Raw genomic sequence first — 23,512 nt, 5'->3', positions numbered from 1 at the left:
GTAGACCTAGGAGAGAGGTGCCTGTCAGGGCCTGTGGGGACCCCAGTGAAAACCTGCCTCTGATGGGACAGCCGTGAAGGGTTGCAAGGGAAATGAAGCCAAGAGGTCAGGAGAATAAATCCAAGCAGCATCCATGGAAGTCCAGACAGCTAGACTCATCCCTCACGGAGGGATTTCCTACCAATGTAAACAGGAGGTTGGTTTTTAAATAACAAACCTATAGCCAACCCGACGGCTGCACCCTTGCACTAGTGCACGTGCGAAGTAACTGGAGATCACCACCTCGTAAGCCCTCGCACTCAGCCTCGCTGCTTCCCTGCCCACCACTCCAAACCCCCCCCCCCCCCGAATGTCCACGGATGAGTGATCACCCTGCCCTTGGGAAGCCAGTCTTGCCCTATCAGCCCGACGGGTTGCAGATACCCATACACCACACTCAGCCTGAGACCTCTGAACACTGGGACTCACACCTGGGTGAGGGTCACTCGATACCCGGCTTCCATCATCCGGATCCTCCTACCTTTGGGCTGAGCTCCAACCCGACCTTCTCACACCAATCCAGGAAGCCAGAAAGGGCGTCAGCTCTGCCATCCTCTGCAGGGCTGCCCCCTGCAGCCACCTGCTAACAGAAATAGGGGGCAAGCTTAGGGAACAAGGACAGCTCAGGCACTAGAGAGATCTCATGGCAGAGGACGGAGGGTAACCCTGGAGGCCTCGCTGAGTTCCAACTTGGGTAAATTACACCACAGAGGGAAGCACTAGGCTCCAGGGGACGGAACAACAGATCAGACGTTAGGAGACCTGGGTGCTATTTCCAGCAAAGCCAGGCTCACTCTGGCATTGGGCAAATCATTTCATTTCGCCTGGGCCTCAGTTTCTCCACCTCAAACAGGGTGAGGCGGCTGCCTACCCATCTTTGTAAACTGCTCTGAAGTCTATGGACGGACAGAGTATTACTACTAGCTCTCCCTATAGCTTCAATTGGATACCCTAGTTCCTTCACTTCCTGTCTTATACGGCTGCAGTTCAAGGTTACACATCGGTTGTGTTTCTGGACAAAGATGGCCGCATTCCTGCGGTGAGTGAAGTGCTTTGGGATGAAAGGGGATATTTATGTATGCGAGATCATCATCAGAAGACAGGCCAGTCATGCTTCTTGAAGGGTTAAAATCCATGTGCATGTTATATAACAACCTGGTATATGGATTGTGCCAGCTCTTTCTCAGACCCAAAGTCCAGAGTTTAGTCTGGAGACCAGAGGCCTAGCTAATAATGATCAGCTAAGAGAAAGCTGGGGTAAACAAAATAACATTGCCTTTGCTAAGATCTGCTTGGTCAGTAGAAATGCCAGATGTTGAAGCAATAACTGAATAATTATGTTTCATCCAATGTTTCAAATTGAACAAAGGATCCCTGTTCCTATTGTGTTTCTCCTGAAGGGAAAACAGTCTTCCCACAGATCCAACCTTGAGTTTATGAAATATTGGCACATGTCACTATAATGATATGGAGTCTGGTGGCACCTTAAAGACTAAGAGATTTATTTGGGCATAAGCTTTCGTGAGTAAAAACCTCACTTCTTCGGATGCATAGAGTGAAAGTTACAGATGCAGGCATTATATACTGACACAGGGAGAGCAGGGAGTTACTTCGCAAGTGGTAATGATATGGCATCCTTCCACCTCCCTTCCAAGGGACCAATGCCCTGCCTTAAGACATAAAGGATACAATCTCTATTTTCATATGCTTTCACTGTTTCTTTGCTTTATCCCCTAGACATGTACCTGTCGGACAATCAAAGGAGTTACTCCATTCCTATGGACCCCAAATCAGAATTCAACATATATATTTTATACTAATAACATTTTATCAAAGTATTAATCAAATGTTAATTTGTTAACTTGAGACCATGGGCGGAGACATTGTGTAACCTTTTAACCATTGGCTATTGTGCTATCTTGTCTTGCTGCAAAACCTATCCCGGGGTGTGGAACTGCCTACCCCGTCACTTTCCCCCGCCCATGGAAAATCTATATATTTCATTGTAATCAATTGATTGACAGTGTCTCTGAGCCTAATAAGCCAGGTGACACTCCGCCAGCGCTGTGTGTAATAAACCCCTATGCTTTGACCTCTACACGGTGTGGATTTATGTCCTTCACTTCTCTCTCCCAACATAGGCCCTTGCTGCAGCGAAGAAAGGAAGAATGACAGAAGACGGCTGTTCTCTGCCATGACCAGAAGATTTGAACTGGAAGGTAAAAGATCTCAGAACCGTTTACAACAGGTTTAGTCACTTCTTCGGGTAGGTCGTCCGTTCTGTGGCACGTGCACAGGCAGAAGATTATTTGCCATTGCTCTTAGATTCAACAGGATCTAGCATTCTTCCAAACTGTAATAGTTACTGTTACCTTTACCTGACATGGCAGCTCCCCCTGCCACTAGTGAGTCTGTGCCCAAAGGGAATAAAAACCCATCTCCCTCCCATGTACTGTTGGTTGAATTGTCTGCCTGGTCAGACCAAGCCAGCCAGACCATGGAGGTTAAGTCCGTTAATGGCTATTAGCCAGGATAGGTAAGGAATGGTGTCCCTAGCCTCTGTTTGTCAGAGGGTGGAGATGGATGGCAGGAGAGAGATCACTTGATCATTACCTGTTAGGTTCACTCCCTCTGGGGCACCTGGCATTGGCCACTGTCGGTAGACAGGATACTGGGCTGGATGGACCTTTGGTCTGACCCAGTCTGGCCGTTCTTATGTTCTAAGCTTACATTAGAGGAAAATGGCAAAAATTACCAAAGTATCATTGAAAGATAGCATTTGAAACTGGATTGTTAATGAAAAGGTGAGCCAAGTAGCAGGGAAAACACAACGATCTGGGATTTCCCCCCCCTCGATCAGAACACAGAGCTCCATTTGCAAGGATTTGGGGGGCCATTATCGTCAATCACAATCACTCGGCTAGCCCGTGCAGGTGTCTAATCCTTCGCTAATCCCAAATGTTTCAAATTGCAGGGTGATCATTCCAGTCCAAAAGTTCATCCTAGAAGAGTGTGACAAAGGGCCTGTCTACACTACCGCTTACGTCAATGTCACTTGTGTTCCACACCCCTGAGCGACGTAAGTTCCATCGCCGTAAGCGGTAGTGTAGACAAGCTCAAAGCGTCACTTACCCAATGAGGGAGCAGAAACAAGACTGCACGGCCATTCATACAACGCAAAACAGCCAATGGTCAAAGTGGGCGGTCTGCAAACAACCCATAGGGTAAAAATTCTGTAACAAGTATTAGACAAATAGATTTGCAGAAATCAGGGCTGGTTCGTGACTAAACTGCTAATTAACGGGAGCTACTTTCCTAGTGAAAATTATTTAAAACCGTTTGACTAGCTCCAATGAAAAGATTCCACCTAAAACCTGTATTTGTGCCCTCTAGAGTCAAGTTGCTTTGTTCAGGTGTTTTTCTGACTCGTTATTCCTGCATATTTGTTGCTAATGTGAGCAAGGTGAAAAGGTCGGTCTGATTTCATTTTCAGATTTTAATCTTCGGCCTGGTCTACACTATGAGTTTAATTCGAATTTATCAGCGTTAAATCGAATTAGCCCTGCACCCATCCACACAACGAAGCCATTTATTTCGAAATAAAGGGCTCTTAAAATTGATTTCTGTACTCCTCCCCGACGAGGGGAGTAGCGCTGAAATCGATATTGCCATTTCGAATTAGGGTTAGTGTGGCCGCAATTCGACGGTATTGACCTCCGGGAGCTATCCCACAGTGCACCATTCTGACCGCTCTGGACAGCAATCTGAACTTAGATGCACTGGCCAGGTAGACAGGAAAAGCCCCGCGAACTTTTGAATTTTATTTCCTGTTTGCCCAGCGTGGAGAGCACAGGTGACCATGCAGAGCTCATCAGCACAGGTAACCATGCAGTCCGAGAATCGAAAAAGAGCACCAGCATGGACCGTACGGGAGGTACTGGATCTGATCGCTATATGGGGAGAGGATTCAGTGCTAGCAGAACTACATTCGAAAAGACGAAATGCCAAAACTTTTGAAAAAATCTCCAAGGGCATGATGGAGAGAGGCCACAGTAGGGACTCACTACAGTGCCGCGTGAAAGTCAAGGAGCTCAGACAAGCCTATCAAAAAACCAAGGAGGCAAACGGTCACTCCGGGTCAGAGCCACAGACATGCCACTTCTACGCTGAGCTGCAGGCAATTCTAGGGGGGGCAGCCACCACTACCCCACCTGTGACCGTGGATTCCGGGTCGGGGATAGTCTCATCAGCTACACCTGAGGATTCTGCGGATGGGGAAGAGGAGGAAGAGGAGGAGGACGACGAGCTTGCGGAGAGCACACAGCACTCCGTTCTCCCCAACAGCCAGGATCTTTTTCTCAGCCTGACTGAAGTACCCTCCCAAGCCAGTATCCAAGACCATGACCCAATGGAAGGGACCTCAGGTGAGTTTACCTTTTAAAATATAAAACATGGTTTAAAAGCAAGCGTTTTTTAATGATTAATTTGCCCTGAGGACTTGGGATGCATTCGCGACCAGTACAGCTACTGGAAAAGTCTGTTAACGTGTCTGGGGATGGAGCGGAAATCCTCCAGGGACATCTCCATGAAGCTCTCCTGGAGGTACTCCAAAAGCCTTTCCACAAGGTTTCTGGGCAGTGCAGCCTTATTCCGTCCTCCATGATAGGGCACTTGACCACGCCATGCTAGTAGCAAGTAATCTGGTATCATTGCATGACAAAGCCTGGCAGCGTATGGTCCCGGTGTTTGCTGGCATTCAAGCAACATCCGTTCTTTATCTCGCTGTGTAATCCTCAGGAGAGTGATATCGCTCATGGTAACCTGGTTGAAATATGGGAATTTAATTAAGGGGACAGAGGTGGCCCTTCCTACTGGGCTGTTTGCCTGTGGCTGAAAAGAAATCCTTCCCTGTAGTAAGCCAAGCCTGGGGGGGGGGGGGGGGGGGATTGGCGCTGAGCTTCTCTCGTGTGGCTAGCAGGGATCTTCCCTGATACCAGCCATGCAGTGGGGGGAGGGATAAAGCGATCATCCCAGAGAATTGGAGGGGGGGGGGTTAGTTTGTTTTCTGCTGCTGCAGGTTAACAGGAAAACCACAGCACTCAACGGGCTTTGCTTGGTATGTGGGAAAGGAGGGCGCAGAAGCCAAAAGACAATGGCTTACCATGGCCGCATGCAAGCCGAATTCTGTTGCCCGGACCTGTGTCTGTGATCTCTAACAGCAAAGCCACAGGCACTCAATATTAAGATGCAAAATGCGACCGTGCACAGAAATCACATGTGCTATGTAATGTGAATAGCGTTGTTCACCGTGAAAGAGTATAAGCATTGTTCTGTAAAATGTATCTTTTTAAATACTTCTCTCCCTTTTTTCCCTCCCTCCCTCCAGCAGCTGCAAATTTTTCAAGCCTCCCTCCTCCGTCCCGAAGGCTATCTCAGATAAGGCGTCGGAAAAAGAGGACGCGAGACGAGATGTTCGCGGAAATCATGGAATCCACCCGCAATGAAAGAGCTCATCTGAATGAGTGGAAGGACACGGTATCAAAGTACAGGAAAGATGCCAGTGAACGTGAGGACAGGAGGGACCAACATGAGGAGAGGAGAGACGCTCGAGATGAGAGGTGGCAGCAGGAAGATCAGAGGAGGCAGGATGCAACGCTGGGGCTGCTGCGTGAGCAGACATGCTCCGGCGTCTGGTGGAGCTTCAGGAACGGCAGCAGGATCACAGACTGCCGCTGCAGCCCCTGTATAACCACCCTCCCCCCGCACCATGTTCCATAGCCTCCTCACCCAGACGTGTAAGAACGCGGGGGGGGAGGCTCCGTGCACCCTCCCACTCCACCCCAGTGGACAGCCCAAGCAAAAGGCTGTCATTATTTTAACCTCTTTTTAGTGGCCTTTTCCTTCCCTCCGATCCTCCTCCCAAACTCCACCCGGGCTACCTTGTCAGTTCTCTCCCTCTTTTTATAATCAGTTAATAAAGAATACATGATTTTTAAACGATAGTGACTTTATTTCCTTTGAAAGCAAGTTGTGATCGAAGGGGGAGGGTGGGTTGCTTACAGAGAATGAGTCAATAAAGGGGGCGGGTTTTCATCAAGGAGAAAAACAGAAATTTCACACTGTAGCCTGGCCAGTCATGAAACTGGTTTTCAAAGCTTCTCTGATGCGCCGCGCTTCCTGGTGTGCTCTTCTAATCGCCCTGGTGTCTGGCTGCGCGTAATCAGCAGCCAGGCGATTTGCTCAGCCTCCCACCCCGCCATAAAGGTCTCCCCCTTACTTTCACAGAGATTGTGGAGCACACAGCAAGCAGCAATAACAATGGGGATACTGGTTTGGCTGAGGTCTGAGCGAGCCAGTAACGTGCGCCAGCGACCTTTTAAACGGCCAAATGCACATTCCACCACCATTCTGCACTTGCTCAGCCTGTAGTTGAACAGCTCCTGACTCCTGTCCAGGCTGCCTGTGTATGGCTTCATGAGCCATGGCATTAAGGGGTAGGCTGGGTCCCCAAGGATAACTATAGGCATTTCAACATCCCCAACGGTTATTTTCTGGTCCGGGAAGTAAGTCCCTTGCTGCAGCCATTTAAACAGAGTAGTGTTCCTGAAGACGCGAGCATCATGAACCCTTCCCGGCCAGCCCACGTTGATGTTGGTGAAACGTCCCTTGTGATCCACCAGTGCTTGCAGCACCATTGAAAAGTACCCCTTGCGGTTTATGTATTGGGTACCCTGGTGCTCCGGTGCCAAGATAGGGATATGGGTTCCATATCGCCCCACCACAGTTAGGGAATCGCATTGTAGCAAAGCCATCCACTATGACCTGCACATTTCCCAGAGTCACTACCTTTCGTAGCAGCAGCTCAGTGATTGCTTTGGCTACTTGCATGACAGCAGCCCCCACACTAGATTTGCCCACTCCAAATTGATTCCCAACTGACCGGTAGCTGTCTGGGCGTTGCAAGCTTCCACAGGGCTATCGCCACTCGCTTCTCAACTGTAAGGGCTGCTCTCATCTTGGTATTCTGGTGCTTCAGGGCAGGGGAAAGCAAGTCACAAAGTTCCATGAAAGTGCCCTTACGCATGCGAAAGTTTCGCAGCCACTGGGAATCGTCCCATACCTGCAACACTATGCGGTCCCACCAGTCTGTGCTTGTTTCCCGGGCCCAGAATCGGCGTTCCACGGACAGAACCTGCCCCATCAACAACATGATCTCCAAAGCGCCGGGGCCCGCGGTTTGAGAGAATTCTGTGTCCATGTCCATGTCCTCATCACTCTCGTCGCTGCGCTGCCGTCGCCGCCTCCTCCTTGCCTCGTTTTTCTGGTCCTGGTTCAGCATAAACTACACGATAATGCGCGAGGTGTTTACAATGTTCATGACTGCTGTCTTGAGCTGAGCGGGCTCCATGCTTGCCATGGTATGGCGTCTGCAGTGTTCACCCAGGAAAAAAGGCGCGAAACGGTTGTCTGCTGTTGCTTTCATGGAGGGAGGGGTGAGGCTGTACCCAGAACCACCTGCAACAATGGTTTTTGCCCCATCAGGCACTGGGATCTCAACCCAGAATTCCAATGGGCGGGGGAGACTGCGGGAACTATGGGATAGCTATGCGATAACTACCCACAGTGCAACGCTCCGGAAATCGACGCTAGCCCCGGTACATGGACGCACACCGCCGAATTAATGTGCTTAGTGTGGCCGCATACATTCGACTTTATACAATCTGTTTCCAAAATTCGAATTCTGTAAATTCGGATTAATCCCATAGTGTAGACATACCCTTCATAAGACCAGCCATACTGGGTCAGACCAATGGACCAGCTAGCCCAGTATCCTGTCTTTCGACAGCAGCAATGCCAGGTGCTTCCGAGGGAATGAACAGAACAGGGCAATTATTGAGTGATCCATCCCCAGTCGCCCATTCCAAGCTTCTGGCAAACAGAGGGTTAGGTACACCCAGAACACTAAACTGGGAAGAGTGGTAGATACGCTGGAGGGTAGGGATGGGATACAGAGGGACCTAGACAAATTAGAGGACTGGGCCAAAAGAAATCTGATGAGGTTCAACAAGGACAAGTGCAGAGTCCTGCACTTAGGACGGAAGAATCCCATGCACTGCTACAGACTAGGGACAGAATGGCTAGGCAGCAGTTCTGCAGAAAAGGACCTAGGGGTTACAGTGGACGAGAAGCTGGATATGAGTCGACAGTGTGCCCTTGTTGCCAAGAAGGCTAATGGCATTTTGGGCTGTATAAGTAGGAGCATTGCCAGCAGATTGAGGGACGTGATCATTCCCCTCTATTCAACATTGGTGAGGCCTCATCTGGAGTACTGTGTCCAGTTTTGGGCCCCACACTACAAGAAGGATGTGGAAAAATTGGAAAGAGTCCAGCGGAGGGCAACAAAAATGATTAGGGGGCTGGAGCACATGATTTATGAGAAGAGGCTGAAGGAACTCGGATTGTTTAATCTGCAGAAGAGAAGAATGAGGGGGGATTTGATAGCTGCTTTCATCTACCTGAAGGGGGGTTCCAAAGAGGCTGGATCTTGGCTGTTCTCAGTGGTGGCAGATGACAGAACAAGGAGCAATGGTCTCAAGTTGCAGTGGGGGAGGTCTAGGTTGGATATTAGGAAACACTATTTCACTAGGAGGGTGGTGAAGCACTGGAATGGGTTCCCTAGGGAGGTGGTGGAATCTCCTTCCTTAGAGGTTTTTAAGGTCAGGCTTGACAAAGCCCTGGCTGGGATGATTTAGCTGGGGATTGGTCCTGCTTTGAGCGGGGGTTGGACTAGACGACCTCCTGAAGTCCCTTCCAACCCTGAAATTCTATGATTCTAACACGGGGTTGTGTCCCTGATCATCTTGGCCAATAGCCATTGCTGGACCTGTCCTCTGTGAACTTATCTAATTATTTTTTGAACCCACTTATACTTTTGGCTGTCACAGCATCCCCTGCCAACAAGTCCCACAGGTTGACTGTGCATTGTGTGAAGAAATACTTCCTTTTGTTTGTTTTAAACCTGCTGCCTATTGATTTAATTGGGTGACTCCTAGTTCTTGTGTTGTGAGAAGGGGTAAATAACACTTACTTATGTACTTTCTCCAGACCAGTCATGATTTTATAGACATCCATCATATTCCCCCTGAACTCTCTCTTTTCCAAGCTGAACAGTCCCAGTCTTTATAATCTCTCCTCATAAGCCGTTCCATACCCCTCATCACTTTTGTTGCCCTTCTCTGTGAGTTTTCCAATTCTAATCTATCTTTTTTGAGATAAGTCAATCAGAACTGTGCACAGTATTCAAGATGTGGGTGTACCATGGATTTATACAGAGGCAATGTGATATTTTCTGTCTTATTATCGATACTTTCCTAATGATTCCTAACCCATTCTGTTTGCTTTTTTGACTGCCGCTGCACATTGAGCAGATGTTTTTAGAGAACTAACCACGGTGACTCCAAGATCTTTCTTGAGTGGTAACAGCTAATTCAGACCCCATCATTGTATATGTATAGTTGGGATTATGTTTCCCAATGTGCATTACTTGGCATTTATCAACACCGAATTCCATCTGCCATTTCCTTGCCCAGTCACCCAGTTCTGCGAGATCCCTTTGTATCTAGTCTCAGTCTGCTTTGGACTTAACTATCTTGAGTAATTTAGTAGCATCTGCAAACTTTGCCACCCCACTGCCCACCATCCATCTCAGATCTTAGAGTCAGACTTTAACCCACTTGAAGAACGTTTTAATTGAAGTAGATTTTAAGTTAATAAATACAGGGGCTGACTCTTCGCTCTCACCCCTGGCCCTGATAACAGTGACCAGCTGTTGGGCTAGTAAGTGTCAATATAAAGATTGAGAGACAAGGCCCCCTACCCGAGTCAGAACCCGTTTCTGATAGAGATGGATTCAAATACCCGGGGGGGAGGGGAGGGGAGGTATTTCCCCAGCCAGGCTCACACCAGGCTGCAGCTGAGTCCGCAGCTCCCTCCTCGGCCCTGCCCAGGCGAGCCTGGGAGATCCGCTTCTTCCTCACTCCGGTGTAAACGCGTCTCACTCCGGCAGTGGCCCCAGACCGAGCCGAGCCCTGGGAGGAGCATGTGGGGCAGGCACCTGCCCCTTTCACCGCTACCTGGGGAACCGGGACCGCCCCGCCCCGCCCCGGGGCTTTTCCTCCAGCAGGAGTCCCCGGCATCGCTCGGGGGGGGTCCTCCCCCTGCCCCCGCAGCTCGCTCGCTCCGCCACCCCCCCAGTGCTGGAGCCGCCATGGGGGGGCAGGGTCCCGAGCCCCCCGAGGCGTCGCCGCCCGCTCCCCCGGCCCGCTACCTTGGGCCTCTTCGCCGCCGTCGCCATGCCCGGCCTTGGGGGTGGGACAGAGCCGCGTCCGCAGCGCAGAAAACAGGCGGCGGTCGCCGCTTCCACGTGGTTCCCCAGCACCCGGAGCCGCCTTCCGGGCTGGGGCAGGCCACGCCCCCTTCGCGTACGGGGGCCGAGATGGGCCTACAGCTGCAGGTCTCCCCCCCCGCCCGCCTGCCCCAGGGGCTGCATGGGGACGAGAGGGCGGGGCTGCCCATGACCCAGCAGGGGGCTGGGTGTGTGGCAAGGGCTGGAGGCGGGCGCCAGGAGGGGTGGCTGGGAGAATGGGGCCAGGATCACCTCCCACCAGTGAAGTGGGGCCTCCCCCGGGGGGCAGCAGCAGCAGCCAGAGGCAGCCCCAAGCCCTGGGGAGTGGGGTCATTCCGGCGGGGCAAACCCTTCCAGTGCTGGGGTCGGTGGGGTCCATGCGCAGGCCGTGGGGCCTTGGCGCGTAGGGCTCCCATGGGAGGCTCTCCCAAAACAAAGGGCGCACAGTGCTTTGGGAATGCAGCAAGGGGGGGGAGTGATTGGGGGGAGTGGGGAGAAGAGATGCCCAAAGGATCCTGTTTCCCAGAGAGCAGGTGTTCAAGGCGGTCCAGCCGCTGGTCCCATTGGAAACACTTGGCCTCAGTGTTCTGGTTTCAGAAGTTTCCAGTTGCATTAAAATTCAAACCCTTTGTTGCTGCTGTTTGCAGTAAGAAGTGGGTGAAGTGAGCTAAATCTGTTCTCAGAGGGGGTGGTTACGAGAGCAGCCCAGCCGGCAGGGGAATGCCTAGTGTGTGACTCCTACCAGAGCATGTCAGGAGTGAGGTGGCTTTGCGTATGCCCGGCCCGCTGGCAGCAATGTAGGCACCTGTAGGGTTAGATGGGAGCTGATCAGGGTTTTGAGGAAGCCTGCGGAGAAGAGAACTACAAAATCCTAGTGTGGCACCCTAACCACTAGCCCATCCTTCCTCTACCGTCCCACCTTCCTTTGGAGGTGTCAGCGGGAACTGCGACCTACTGCAGCACGCCGAATGTCAGACACTAACTCAGGCTTCTAGTGACATTGGAGAAAATAGCGCCCGGGCCATCCGTAAGGAATATACATACCTGAGAACTGTCCTACTTGTCTCTGCCCGGCCTTTCAATCTGACACGGGCGCTGGAAAAGCCACACACCCCATCACATAAGGGTACAGTACAATAAGGCTACTGAGACCAAGTTTCCCAATCCCATTCAACCCCTTATGACCCTGCCCCCCTTTATAGCATACATGTTGCTAAAATTGAGCCTTATTCTGATGTAGCCCTTTTAGAGGGAAGTTGATGATTAGACCACTCCCCAAAGCTCTCTGAAGGGACCCCCCCCGCCTCCCCCTGGCTCCCTGCGGGAAAACTCCAGGGCAGACAGAAGAGAACAAGGTTTCCTGTTTGTTCTGAAAGGCTCCTAGCCAAACTCATTGCCAGTTTGGTTTTGGAGATACACAGGAACATGCAGCATTTCCCCCCTTTCGCTTCCCAACCCAACGTGCTTGCGAAGGGCCAGATTCTGCTGCTGGGAATTCAGTGCCATTGATTTCCGTGGAACCAGGATTAAGCCAGATTTTAGAGAAGTGCCACAAGCTCTTTCTTTGTCTCTTGGGCCTCTTGCAGAAATCATCTGCAAACACTTGGAAGGTGGTAAGGTGATAGGGAATAGCCAGCATGGATTTGTAAAGAACAAATCGTGTCAAACCAATCTGATCGCTTTCTTTGATAGGATAACGAGCCTTGTGGATAAGGGAGAAGCGGTGGATGTGGTATAACTAGACTTTAGTAAGGCATTTGATACGGTCTCGCATGATATTCTTATCGATAAACTAGGCAAATACAATTTAGATGGGGCTACTATAAGATGGGTGCATAACTGGCTGGATAACCGTACTCAGAGAGTTGTTATTAATGGTTCCCAATCCTGCTGGAAAGGCATAACGAGTGGGGGTTCCGCAGGGGTCTGTTTTGGGACCAGCTCTGTTCAATATCTTCATCAACGACTTAGATATTGGCATAGAAAGGACGCTTATTAAGTTTGCAGATGATACCAAACTGGGAGGGATTGCAACTGCTTTGGAGGACAGGGTCATAATTCAAAATGATCTGGACAAATTGGAGAAATGGTCTGAGGTAAACAGGATGAAGTTTAACAAAGACAAATGTAAAGTGCTCCACTTAGGAAGAAAAAATCAGTTTCACACATACAGAATGGGAAGAGACTGTCTAGGAAGGAGTACGGCAGAAAGGGATCTAGGGGTTATAGTGGACCACAAGCTAAATATGAGTCAACAGTGTGATGCTGTTGCAAAAAAAGCAAACATGATTCTGGGATGTATTAACAGGTGTGTTGTGAGCAAAACACGAGAAGTCATTCTCCCGCTCTACTCTGCTCTGGTTAGGCCTCAGCTGGAGTATTGTGTCCAGTTCTGGGCACCGCATTTCAAGAAAGATGTGGAGAAATTGGAGAGGGTCCAGAGAAGAGCAACAAGAATGATTAAAGGTCTTGAGAACATGACCTATGAAGGAAGGCTGAAAGAATTGGGTTTGTTTAGTTTGGAAAAGAGAAGACTGAGAGGGGCCATGATAGCAGTTTTCAGGTATCTAAAAGGGTGTCATAAGGAGGAGGGAGAAAACTTGTTCACCTTAGCCTCTCAGGATAGAACAGGAAGCAATGGGCTTAAACTGCAGCAAGGGAGGTTTAGGTTGGACATTAGGAAAAAGTTCCTAACTGTCAGGGTGGTTAAACACTGGAATAAATTGCCTAGGGAGGTTGTGGAATCTCCATCTCTGGAGATATTTAAGAGTAGGTTAGATAAATGTCTATCAGGGATGGTCTAGAATAGACAGTATTTGGTCCTGCCATGAGGGCAGGGGACTGGACTCAATGACCTCTCGAGGTCCCTTCCAGTCCTAGAATGTATGAATCTATGAATAAAACCCAGTCTGACCAGTCTAGATACTTCTCCAGAGTTGTTTACCTGCCCTGCAGTAATCACCCCCCTCCACCTCGCATTTTGGTCCCTGGGAGAAGGTTAGTACCCCCCACCCGCCACACACACAAAAATACACATAACACTGATAAATACAAATGCAGGAGAGTCTGCTAGGTTCTTCTTAATGTCTTTATTAGTTTTCGACACAGTAATCCTTTCTACATCAACCATTTTTTCTTCCATTTTACATTTTTGTAGTCGTCTGTAAATACCATGGCATCAATGCAACTTTCTGAGCATCAACCATCTTAATGCACAAAAATATAAGGATTCACCTCATACAGAAGTCTGAAATTCAGTAAATTCCACCTTAACCAGGAAAAAAGAAAAAACTCAAAAACAAACCCAGAACAAAATTACAGACAGAACACCTTAAATGTTAAAACCACACATTTGTTACCAGTTGCTACAAGAACGAAAGAAAGAGGGGGGGGGGAAAATCCAATATATATATTATGTATAGGTATTTATATATATATTATCTGAAAGGACACACTAAAAAAAAAAAACAAGAAAAGTTGCAGCAGTATCTACAGTAAAAAGAATTCCTACTAGCTTTCAAACATTCACATTTAATGTTCAGAAGGAAGCACACGGAAAAACAGAGTCTGGGACAAACTAATACACAACAGAGAGTTTCTAGAATGCTTGTGGTGATGTCATACCATTTAAATGCACTATGTGTGTGTGTGTGTGGCGTGTGTGTTCTGTATTTATCCAGAGACGCACACTCTCCTAGATAGCAGATGCGTGAAAGAGACAGTGTGTCTGGAACACCATGGGATGTTGAATGCTGTCTCTCTTTTTATCTCTAATAGAATTTCTTCTTGCTGCTAGTATGATCAGCTTTGGATCTGTTCCCTCCAGCTCCTAGTGTGGCAAGCCAGGCAGCTGAGGTGCCCTGTAGGGGCTGTGTGGTCACAAAGGACGAGAATGGAAGTTGGGTGTGTCAAGGGGACTGGAGACCCAGCATCTGAGATGGTGCATGCTCAATACCTCATTAACTGGCTCTGCAGCTTTCCAGTGCAGTGAGCTGGCATTCACTGGCTGAAATGGCACAGAATGCCACTGGATGTGTTCCTCATGGGCTTCTGTAGTCCCTTGGACTTCATCTTATGGTCCATTTCCCCCTCCTCTGGCCCAGGGGCAATGCAACAGGAAGGGGAGGGTTCTCATCCTGACATAAAAAATATGGCACTCCCATGCGGGCGTGGCTCACGCCTGGCCCACTGGTTTGTGGCCTCCCTTGGCGACTCACTTTTGCCTGGGACATGGTGGAAGGAGACAGTGGCTGATCCCGGGAATGTCTTGCATACATGTCAGCTCTTGTTTCTCTCCCTGCCCCCCAGGGCTGGTGCAAAAGGAACTGTTCTAGAGCCATGCAGAGGAACTGCACGCGGGCTGTACCCAGATGATGCTGGGATGGTGTTTTGGGGGCAGATCCCCACAGCCAGGTGACCCTGCGGGGCTAATATGAAGTTTAGGCAGCCCTTACATACAAAGTACATGATAACGTAGCTCCCCTTACCCCAGACACCCTCCCAAGCACTCCTCACCCTCTACATACAAGGCGCTGACAACCATGGGAATCCCATTGACGGGTGAGACTAGGGAAATTGCCACTCCCAACACACCAACTAGTAAACCCTGGAACAAACTGGCTAACAAGCCATTTACCGGATGGAATCAAAAATGCTCAGCTGCATGTCATGGGCCCTGTACTGCTAACAGCTCACAGAGATTCTCCTTTAGCTCGAGTGGGTAGGGCTGGGCTTTTGGAACAACAGGATCTGTGTTCAGTTCCCCGCTGTCGCCAGGACATTCTGAGCAGCCATACAGCACAGAGACATGGATTTGTTACAATGCAATTTGCATTCACATCCTGTGCACCAGACCCAAACCACTCTGAGCCCCAGCTCCTCGGGACGGATCACAGACATGCAGGAACCTCACCAACTTGGAATGGATCCAGCCACAACACTGAGGAAGAACCAAGCCCTGGACAGCCGCTCAGCATGGAACGCCAAGCGACAAATGAGTCCGACACAATGAGAATGGGGCGTGTGGGGAGAGGTGTTGGCTCTGGGGGTTTCCCACCAGAATCTGGGGAGCAAAACACTGACTGATGCAGACTCACATATCCCCGGGAAAGCTGGTACCCACTTGCCCTGAGTCCACTGTGCCAACCACAGCAACACTGGCACGAAGCCAAGAAACCAGGCCTCACGCCTGCGTAGCAGTGGGCATAGGATGCCAAGTTCAAAGCCCAACTCACCTAGACTAACAGTAAACAAAACAAGCTGGGACAAATTACTGACTTCATTCAGCTAGTAAAGGACACACAGTCAGTGGGAGAGACGCATTTCTGGAGTCCAGGCCGCCCGCTTGTGGTATGCACACAACACCCAACGAAGGCATGGCCCAATCACGTAAAGATGCCTCACCCATTCGCTAGAACTTAGCCCGGTTGTGGTAGGTGCTGTACAAACCACCTGGAAGAGGCTTTTGTCCAGTGCTTAATTTGTGATGAAAGAGGTACCAGGGCTCAAGCAATGTTTTTACTTTCATAACGGACGTGGCAAGCCCAGAAGTGCCGGGGCTCTGAACTGCCAAGCCTAGAGGTGCCGGGAATCAGCCCTGGCGAGCTCTGGCACAAATTAAGCCCTGCTTTTGTCCCTTGGGCGGGCTAGCCCCATCACATGGCCTGTAAATACGACAATCGTCCACCAACAGAGCACAAAGCAGGAACAGAACAAGAGCAGCTGCCCCGGCAGCCTCTGGACCCTTCCTATAGGTTCCTGGAGCGTTTGCTTCTAACAGCCTTTCTGGAGAGCAGAAACAGAGCTCACGTTAAGGGAGGGAGAAAGACCCTGCACAGGCAGCAGCCCTGTCCTGGAAATCACCACCACCCGCCCCTGCATAAGTGTCCTCCATTCTCTGGCCCCAACATCCTGCTCCGGGCAGCACTGCCGGGCGCCGGGAAGGAGCTTTTCCCTTGTGAACCTTGGCTCGGTATGGGAGGGAGGGGGAGGCGCAGAGACTGCCGAGGAGTTTAGTCTGGTTTTGGTTACTGTCGTTGATTGTCCTTCTTGCAAAAAAGAATTGTACAGGGGACGTGTGTGTGCACAAGTCACAAACGCACGCATGGGCTCCGTACTGCCACGGAGCACCTGGGAGCTTAGTTTATAGCACTGGCTCACGCGCAACTATTCATTGCTTCAAAATGCGTTCGGGGCAAATTTAAGATCCTGTGACTTGGGCGCTTTATCGGCACCAGAAAGGGCAGAGATCGCCAGGTCTCACTGAGTGTAGGTATTTCTTGGGGCATTGTTATTTTTATTATATGTTTTTACAGATCTCACCCCGGCAGCATTTGGGTGTTGGTGTCTTGTAGGGGAGGGGCTAATGCCCAGTCCTCATGACATGTCACTTCCTGCCTTAAAACAATTCTACTTCCTGTTTTGGATGGACAGGCCAGAGGGCAAGGAAGGAAGGCCCCAGGGAGCCATTCTGCAGAGCAGCTACCTTCCGTATTGCTCTTTCCATGGCTAGGCAAATGCTTAGTTTTCAGCATGACCAGGATTAAATCCCAGGGGGCAGCGACATTTTAAAACCCGGATTTCTCAAGCCCTTTTTGTTTCTTCCTCCCCATCTCCCACATTAACCCAATGATGCATGGACCCCACCCTGGGTACCGCTACCAGTGACACTCAACAACATGGAGTGTTTAACCCATGTAAATGCTGTGTGGGGCTCTAGTGGCCGAACCATTTATAGCAGTTTAGGAGTGTACTATGGCTAATTGAGGTGGTCTTTTTAGCTCAAGTGGTAGGGATTCATGCTTTTGGCTCTTGGGATCCTAGGTTCAATTCTCCCGGGGGCAGGTCAATCGGAGAAGAAAAAAAAAAGACGGTGGTGATCACTGGAAGGGGGGCCATGCTACATTGAACTCTTAGCAGTTTATTTAAACAAACCAACCCAGATTGTTATGAACACCCCACCTCAGGTGAAAGAATTGTGATGAGCCTTTCGGTGACTATGGACACGTACGGGATTACGTGCTTGCTTGAGCTTTCCTGCCGCTGGCCAATTCGCGGACACTTCCCCCTGGTGACCTTAGGAACCTGAGCCTTCGGCTAACGCTACATAAGTGGCGGGGCCGAAGAACCCTACGGACCTGACCAATGGAGAGATTTGTTACTGCTTGACTGACAACAGGATAACGTCACTAATTCAAAGTTGCAGCTATAGCTAGAGGTGGACTGAACCGTCGGTCTTACAATGGTGCTTCCCCTCTCCCCTTTTTTATGTAATATTAAAAGGGGGAAAAAAAAAAACCCGACGAGAAAGAAAATGAACCCCCGACACGGTAACTGTTGGAAGCCGAACAGGATGGCCGTTTGGATGGTGACTCGATGCAGAACGATGCTAAATGTCTCCGGCGGAGGAGGAAGAGGAGGAAGAGGAGACAGCGGAGGGACCAAAGACCTCAGCACGATACCTCCATGGTGTGATTGATCTGCCCCATGGCCTCGCTGCTTTCCGAGTGGGTGCAGGCCCGGGGGTGGTTGCCATCCACCGAGCTGGCGCTGGTGAGGGAGGCAGTGCGGGAGCGGGCCAGCCGGGTCATGCTGGCCGAGGGCACTGGGGAGGGAGGGGAGATAGGGGGGAAGAGGACAGAGGGAGAAAAAGATGGTTAGGGATTTCACCCGGGGCCTGCAAGGAGGACTCGAGCAGACACAACACACAAGCAAAGCCGACACTGGTGAAGTGACGGGCTCTCCAGCCCGCCGAGTGAAGCGCCATTCTCTCAGCCTCTGCATACTGAGATGCCAGCTTCCAACTGCTCAAGCTCGAGGCATGCGGTGTTACAAGAGACGAGCTGCTACCGGCCTGGGATGGAGGGCAGCGGGGGTCCATGAATCCATCTGTCACTGGGATGGGGGGGTGGGGGGAGACGACTCCTGCTGCTAAGCCCAGATACCTTTGGAGTTGAGCACTCTGGACTGTGTGAGAACAGACTATTAGAGGGGCTGCAGCCCAGCCTCCAATTCCTGGTAGGAGTTTGCACGAGAGGTTTTAACACGTGATCTTTTGCCCCTTTGGGCAGTCGGGTGTCCTAAAGACTGAGGCTCTGGGCCTTAACACCCAACTGGTTCGCTAGCTGGTCTGTGTGCAGAGCCTCTGATATGGCCGTGAAAATCCCCACGCACAAGAACGCTGGCATGCCACCGTGCACTCACCATGATCGGGGCTTCGGTGAAACGTACCCCTCCTAGTGCAACGCACAAGGGGTGGTGACTTGTCTTGTGCCTTAAATGCAGGGGCAAGGAGGTCTCAGCCTTCTGCACTGCTCCACCCAGCTTTTCAATCACTGTGCGGTGCCATTTTGCCCTATAGGGCGTATTATCCACAATGGGGACCCTGGGGGTTCTGCCTGGCACTGCGGGAGGGGAACAGTGACTTGGAGCTGCTCCCTACAGAGAGAGTATAATAGGGGAGACCGTTCAGTGCTAAATGGACATGGGAAATGGGATCCTTCCTGTCCCCATCCTGTCAGACTGGGACCCCCCCACTGCTACTAGAACTCCCCCCAGAGCAGATGTCAGGAAGGAGACACCCCCGCAGCAATGAACCAGTGCAGCTACATTTTGTGAATGCGGCTTATTCCCAATGGATGTGGGAGTAAGAGCCAAAGTGGGATGGAAGCAACATTAGCCCACCTGTGCCATTTCTCTACATCCGGGGGGCCATGAAAGCAGGCTGGTCTCTCTCTGGCTCTCATGCACTAGCCCGCTGCTGGATTTCAGAGTCCCAACCCCACGGGGGAAAGCTGTAAGCCCACCACTCCCCCAACATCCGGCAGACACTCTTATGCCGTGATGCTGTTCTGAGATTCCCATCTGCATCAGGTTTGGAAAGACCCTACATGTGCGGCCAAGAAAAGCAGCTAATTATTCTCATGGTGGTGTTTCCATAGTCCCCAGCGCACCATCAGGTGGGCTCTGAATGCACTTTACCAGGACAGGACATCCCTAAATCTTCCCTGAAATAGGAGGCATGTTCGCCAGGACCCCCTGCTGCAGCTGAGTCGGCGTCCTGGGCCGCAGAGCAGCCAGGAGGCAAAGGACCCAATTCAGTGCAGCAGAGCCAGGGGAGGAGATCGTCAGAGAACTGATTCACTGCTCCAGTCCTGGCCTTTAGAGCAGCCAAGGGGTCTCCTCCCTGGTTTGGGGTCCCAGGTTAAGCAGCCTTCTCCTGCCACCCTGGGAGGGGATGGAGAAGTGGCACAGGAATAGTCCCAGGCCACAGGAATCATCCCCTCCCCTCCCCTCCCCTCCCCACTAACACCTCTCCAGCCTTTGCAAGCAGCTCAGGGTGGGTGTCAGGCAGGCAAGCGAGGGGCTCTTGGAAGCGAGGGGCAGTAGCCCTGGGACCCCTCGAGCCAGCCCACCTGCTAGGCTGCTTCTCCAATCTAGGTGGGGGCAGCAGCCTGGACCCAGCCGGGGAAACATGGAGCAGCCCTGAGCTTCCCAGCCGGGCTCCCACCCTTACTATCAACACGCACAAGCAAAATCCACAGCTGGCCGCTAGCCCTGGCGAACGGAGCACCCAGCGGCACCAGCCACGGCCAGCAGCAGGAGTGGAGGATGCTGCCATGAACAGGTGCCCCTTAATGCCTATTCCCAGCTGCGGGTAGAGATCCCAAGGGCTCGGATTCCAAGCAGGGAGGGTGCTCCCCACCCTGCCTGCCTCCCCCAGCAGCTATTCCCCTGCCCCCGCCCCCACCGCCTAGTCCCGTCCCCATCCCTGGCTTGGCCTCTTCCACAGCTTGCCTGAGACTTTTCCACTCTGGGAAGCCTCTGCAGCTCTTTCTGCCACCGCTCCTCTCCTGGAGAGGGTGGGACTGGAGGGCGGCTGGGGGTGGGCACGGGAGCACAGCCCCCCCTGCAGCGATGCACATGGAGTTGGGGGACGGGGGCGCATGCAGCGGATGGGGAGGAGGGTGAGCAGCAGTGACAGGGGTACCTGCTCCTCCACTCAGCCTCCGATCCTTCAAGTACGCAACTAAGGGAGAGACAGAGAGCGGAGGGGTAGGGGGAGACAAGAAACGTTGGGAGAGAAAGAGAGCGTCAGCATTCGATCTGCCCCAAAACCAAACAACTGGGACGGCAACCACAACACGGAGAGAGCGGGAGGGAGAGAGACAGATGGCAGGAAGGATTACGCACACACACATCCCGTCTACACACACACACCCCATCTACACACACACACACCCACACACACACCATCTCTACGCATCCACACACCCCATCTACACACACATGCACATACCCACCCTATCTCTACACACACACACCCACACACCCACACACCCACACACACCCCATCTCTACACATCCACACACCCACATACCGTCTACAACGCCCCCCCCCCACACACACCCCATCTACACAGACACGCACACCCTGTCTACACCCCCAGGCCCCCTGTCTACACCCCCACACACACACCGTCTACACCCACACCCACATACACACCCATCCCCCATCTATACACCCCCCCAACTACCCCCTCTATCTATACTCACACACGCTCGCTCTCTCCTGGGGGCTAGCCCAGGGATGTGCACAAGGCAAGGAAAGTCGCAATCTGACTGGACAACGCTTACCCCCACGTCTCTGCCTGTCTCCCAGAACCACCCAAGGGACCGCACGGGTCTCCGCTAGGGGCAGCCAGAATGAAGCGATGCTGGTTCCTGGCCACGCCCCGGAGACCCCAGAGCGGCCAAGGCCTGAGAGAGCAGAGGGGTCAGGGGAATCTCAGTTCAGTCCCATCCTCCTCCATTCCCCCATTGTGGAATCAGAGCTGGCTCTGACACCCCCCAGTGCCAGGCCGGATCCTGTGTACAGGCCCCTTTGTCCTGCTCGAAGGTGGCAGCAGTGTTGGTGGCAAGGGGGCTGCTGGGCAGCAGGCAGGGTAGTGCTGGGCCCGGGACAGCCCCCTCCCCGCATTCCCCCACTACCTGCACTGCTTCGCAAGGAAGTTCTGATGCCCTTTGCTGTGGGGCCTGATCCTGAGGTGCCCGCAGCTCCCACCAGTCAGTGAGAGCTCAGCACCCAGGGAGACCAGGCCCCTTGGGCTGGGACTGGCTTTTTAAGGGCTCTCTGCCCTCCTGCCTCCCTCCAAGGGACTACCTGCCGCCCCTGTCCCCGGAGAGCAGAGCAACGCTAATTAATCTGCAAAGAGCAGGGACTGAGCGCGGTGCCCAGAGAGCCCATGGGGAGGCAGCCATGTTGTCTCACTGATCTGTGCTTTTCACACGCACCCCCTGAGCGCCGAAAACCAGCTTGGTTCTCCCCGCTCCTGGGTTCCCTCGGCCCAGGAGCCTAGCAGGGGCTTCCGGCCCAGGGCACACGCTCACACAACGGGCGGTGACTCTACGCAGGCAGGACAGGGGGCAACTTAATCGAACAGCCGTGCTGTCAGCACAGCGCCGTGGGGGCAGAGCGCTGGCGTGCTGGGGGCTCCGGGCACCGCACCGTGCCAGGCTGAGTGTCGCACACACACAGAGATGGGTACCCCCCTCCCCCACAAGCATGTGCCCATCCACCCACCTGTGCCCTTACACACACAGTGCAGTGGGAAAGACAACTACACACACCGGCATGCACAAACGTTTACACACAGGCCCATGTGTAGGGCACATTCCCACCACCCTGCGCACACCCGTCCCCCCCAGGCATATCCACACTCACACCCACACACACCTGGCACCTGCACTTACTGTAACCCATCCCTTGCAGGAAGTACTTAAAGGCTTCGGTCAGTTTTCCGGGCTGTTGGAGGGGAAGAGAAGAAAAACAAGGCTGAAAGGGCAGGAGAAGACGCTGGCTGCTGCGGAGACACAGACTGAAGCCCTCCCTCACCAAACCCAGGCCAAGAGACCCCATCCCCGGCAGTCCCTCCCCGGTAACCCCCCTTCCCAGGCCACGAGGAGGCTGGGGGTGGATTTCCCCCTCTCCTGGGCAGCAGGGATGCCCCCGCCCCCCAGGCCGGGCTTAGCTTTGTCTCTGGCCAGCCAGGTGGACTCTGCACATGTCCCTCCCCCACTATTAGACAGGGCCAGGGGCCACCCCATGGCAGCAGAGCAGAGGCCTCTGCAGGGCCTGGGCAGAGCAGTGGGGGCAGCTCACTGAGCCCCTTGGCCCCCTCCAGCCCCACACACACACAGACACCTCTGCCTGCTGCTCCAGGAGCGGCACACAGCCAGGTGGTGTGGGGCTGAGGACCGGGGTGGGGGGAGGGAGGAGAAAGAGCGGGGGCGGGGGGCTGGAGGACTCACCTGTGTGACTTGTGGGAGCCCCCCAGAGTCGGACATCTGGAGGGGAAAACAGAACTCTGTTAGCGGAGGGCCCCAGGGACACCTCTACCGGCACCCAGGCTCAGAGTCCAGCTCCCCACCCCCAACCCACCCGCTGCATGGACATTTCGGTGGCTGCCGGGGCAGTCTGCAGGGACCCTCTTCCAACCTGGCTGCGCAGGGGGCACCCAGCGAGGTGGGCATGGGCGCTCAGGAGTGGCGGGGGGATGGACAAGGTGCCCAAAGAGCCCTTTCCCTGCTAGAACACCCCAGTCATCTGTGTGCGGGGGACAGGCCGCAGGGACACGGCGGGGCCATTTACTGCAGACCACTCCTGCGAGAGGTCAGCCGTGTCCATGGAGGGACAGCTAGCAAGTCCTGATCCCTGAGTCCAGCTAGCAGAGCTGTTGGGGGAGGGGCGGGCAGGAGAGATTTGGCATAAGGGGGGGAGGGGGAGCTGTAGGGCGGGACTGAGGGGCGTTGGCAGAGCTGGAGTGGGGGCAGGGTTGGTGTAGCAGGGGGGCTGCAGGTAGGGTGACCAGATGTCCCAATTTTATAGCGACAGTCCCGATTTTTGGGTCTTTTTCTTATATAGGCTCCTATTACCCCCCACCCCCTGTCCCAATTTTTCACACTTGCTGTCTGGTCACCCTAGCTGCAGGGCAGGATTAAGGGGCGTTGGCAGAACTGGGGGGGGGGGCAGGGGTTGGTGTAGCAGGGGACTCCAGGGCGGGACTGAGG

At 52.6% G+C, this 23,512-nt stretch overlaps 1 protein-coding gene across 3 annotated transcripts in view; it reads right to left on the bottom strand.

The window, feature by feature from the left end:
* Positions 1-17,892: 17,892 nt before the first annotated feature.
* Positions 17,893-23,512, bottom strand: part of NDRG4 (NDRG family member 4) — a 71,614-nt gene continuing 65,994 nt past the window's right edge. For 2 of the 3 annotated variants that reach the window (XM_065416319.1, XM_065416320.1), the window contains 3 exons: positions 22,754-22,789; positions 22,196-22,247; positions 17,893-18,047 (listed from right to left, as the gene is read on the bottom strand). In XM_065416319.1, the coding sequence (XP_065272391.1) occupies positions 17,893-18,047; positions 22,196-22,247; positions 22,754-22,789 (243 nt within the window). Of the gene's footprint in view, positions 18,048-20,432; positions 20,472-22,195; positions 22,248-22,753; positions 22,790-23,512 lie in introns of all 3 variants that reach the window. The other variant, XM_065416318.1, reaches the window with a different exon arrangement.

This window comes from Emys orbicularis, chromosome 14 (assembly GCF_028017835.1).
Source record: "Emys orbicularis isolate rEmyOrb1 chromosome 14, rEmyOrb1.hap1, whole genome shotgun sequence".
NCBI lineage: Eukaryota > Metazoa > Chordata > Testudines > Emydidae > Emys > Emys orbicularis.
Note: the sequence above shows the minus strand (reverse complement) of the source record. Positions and strands in the feature narration are given on the sequence as shown.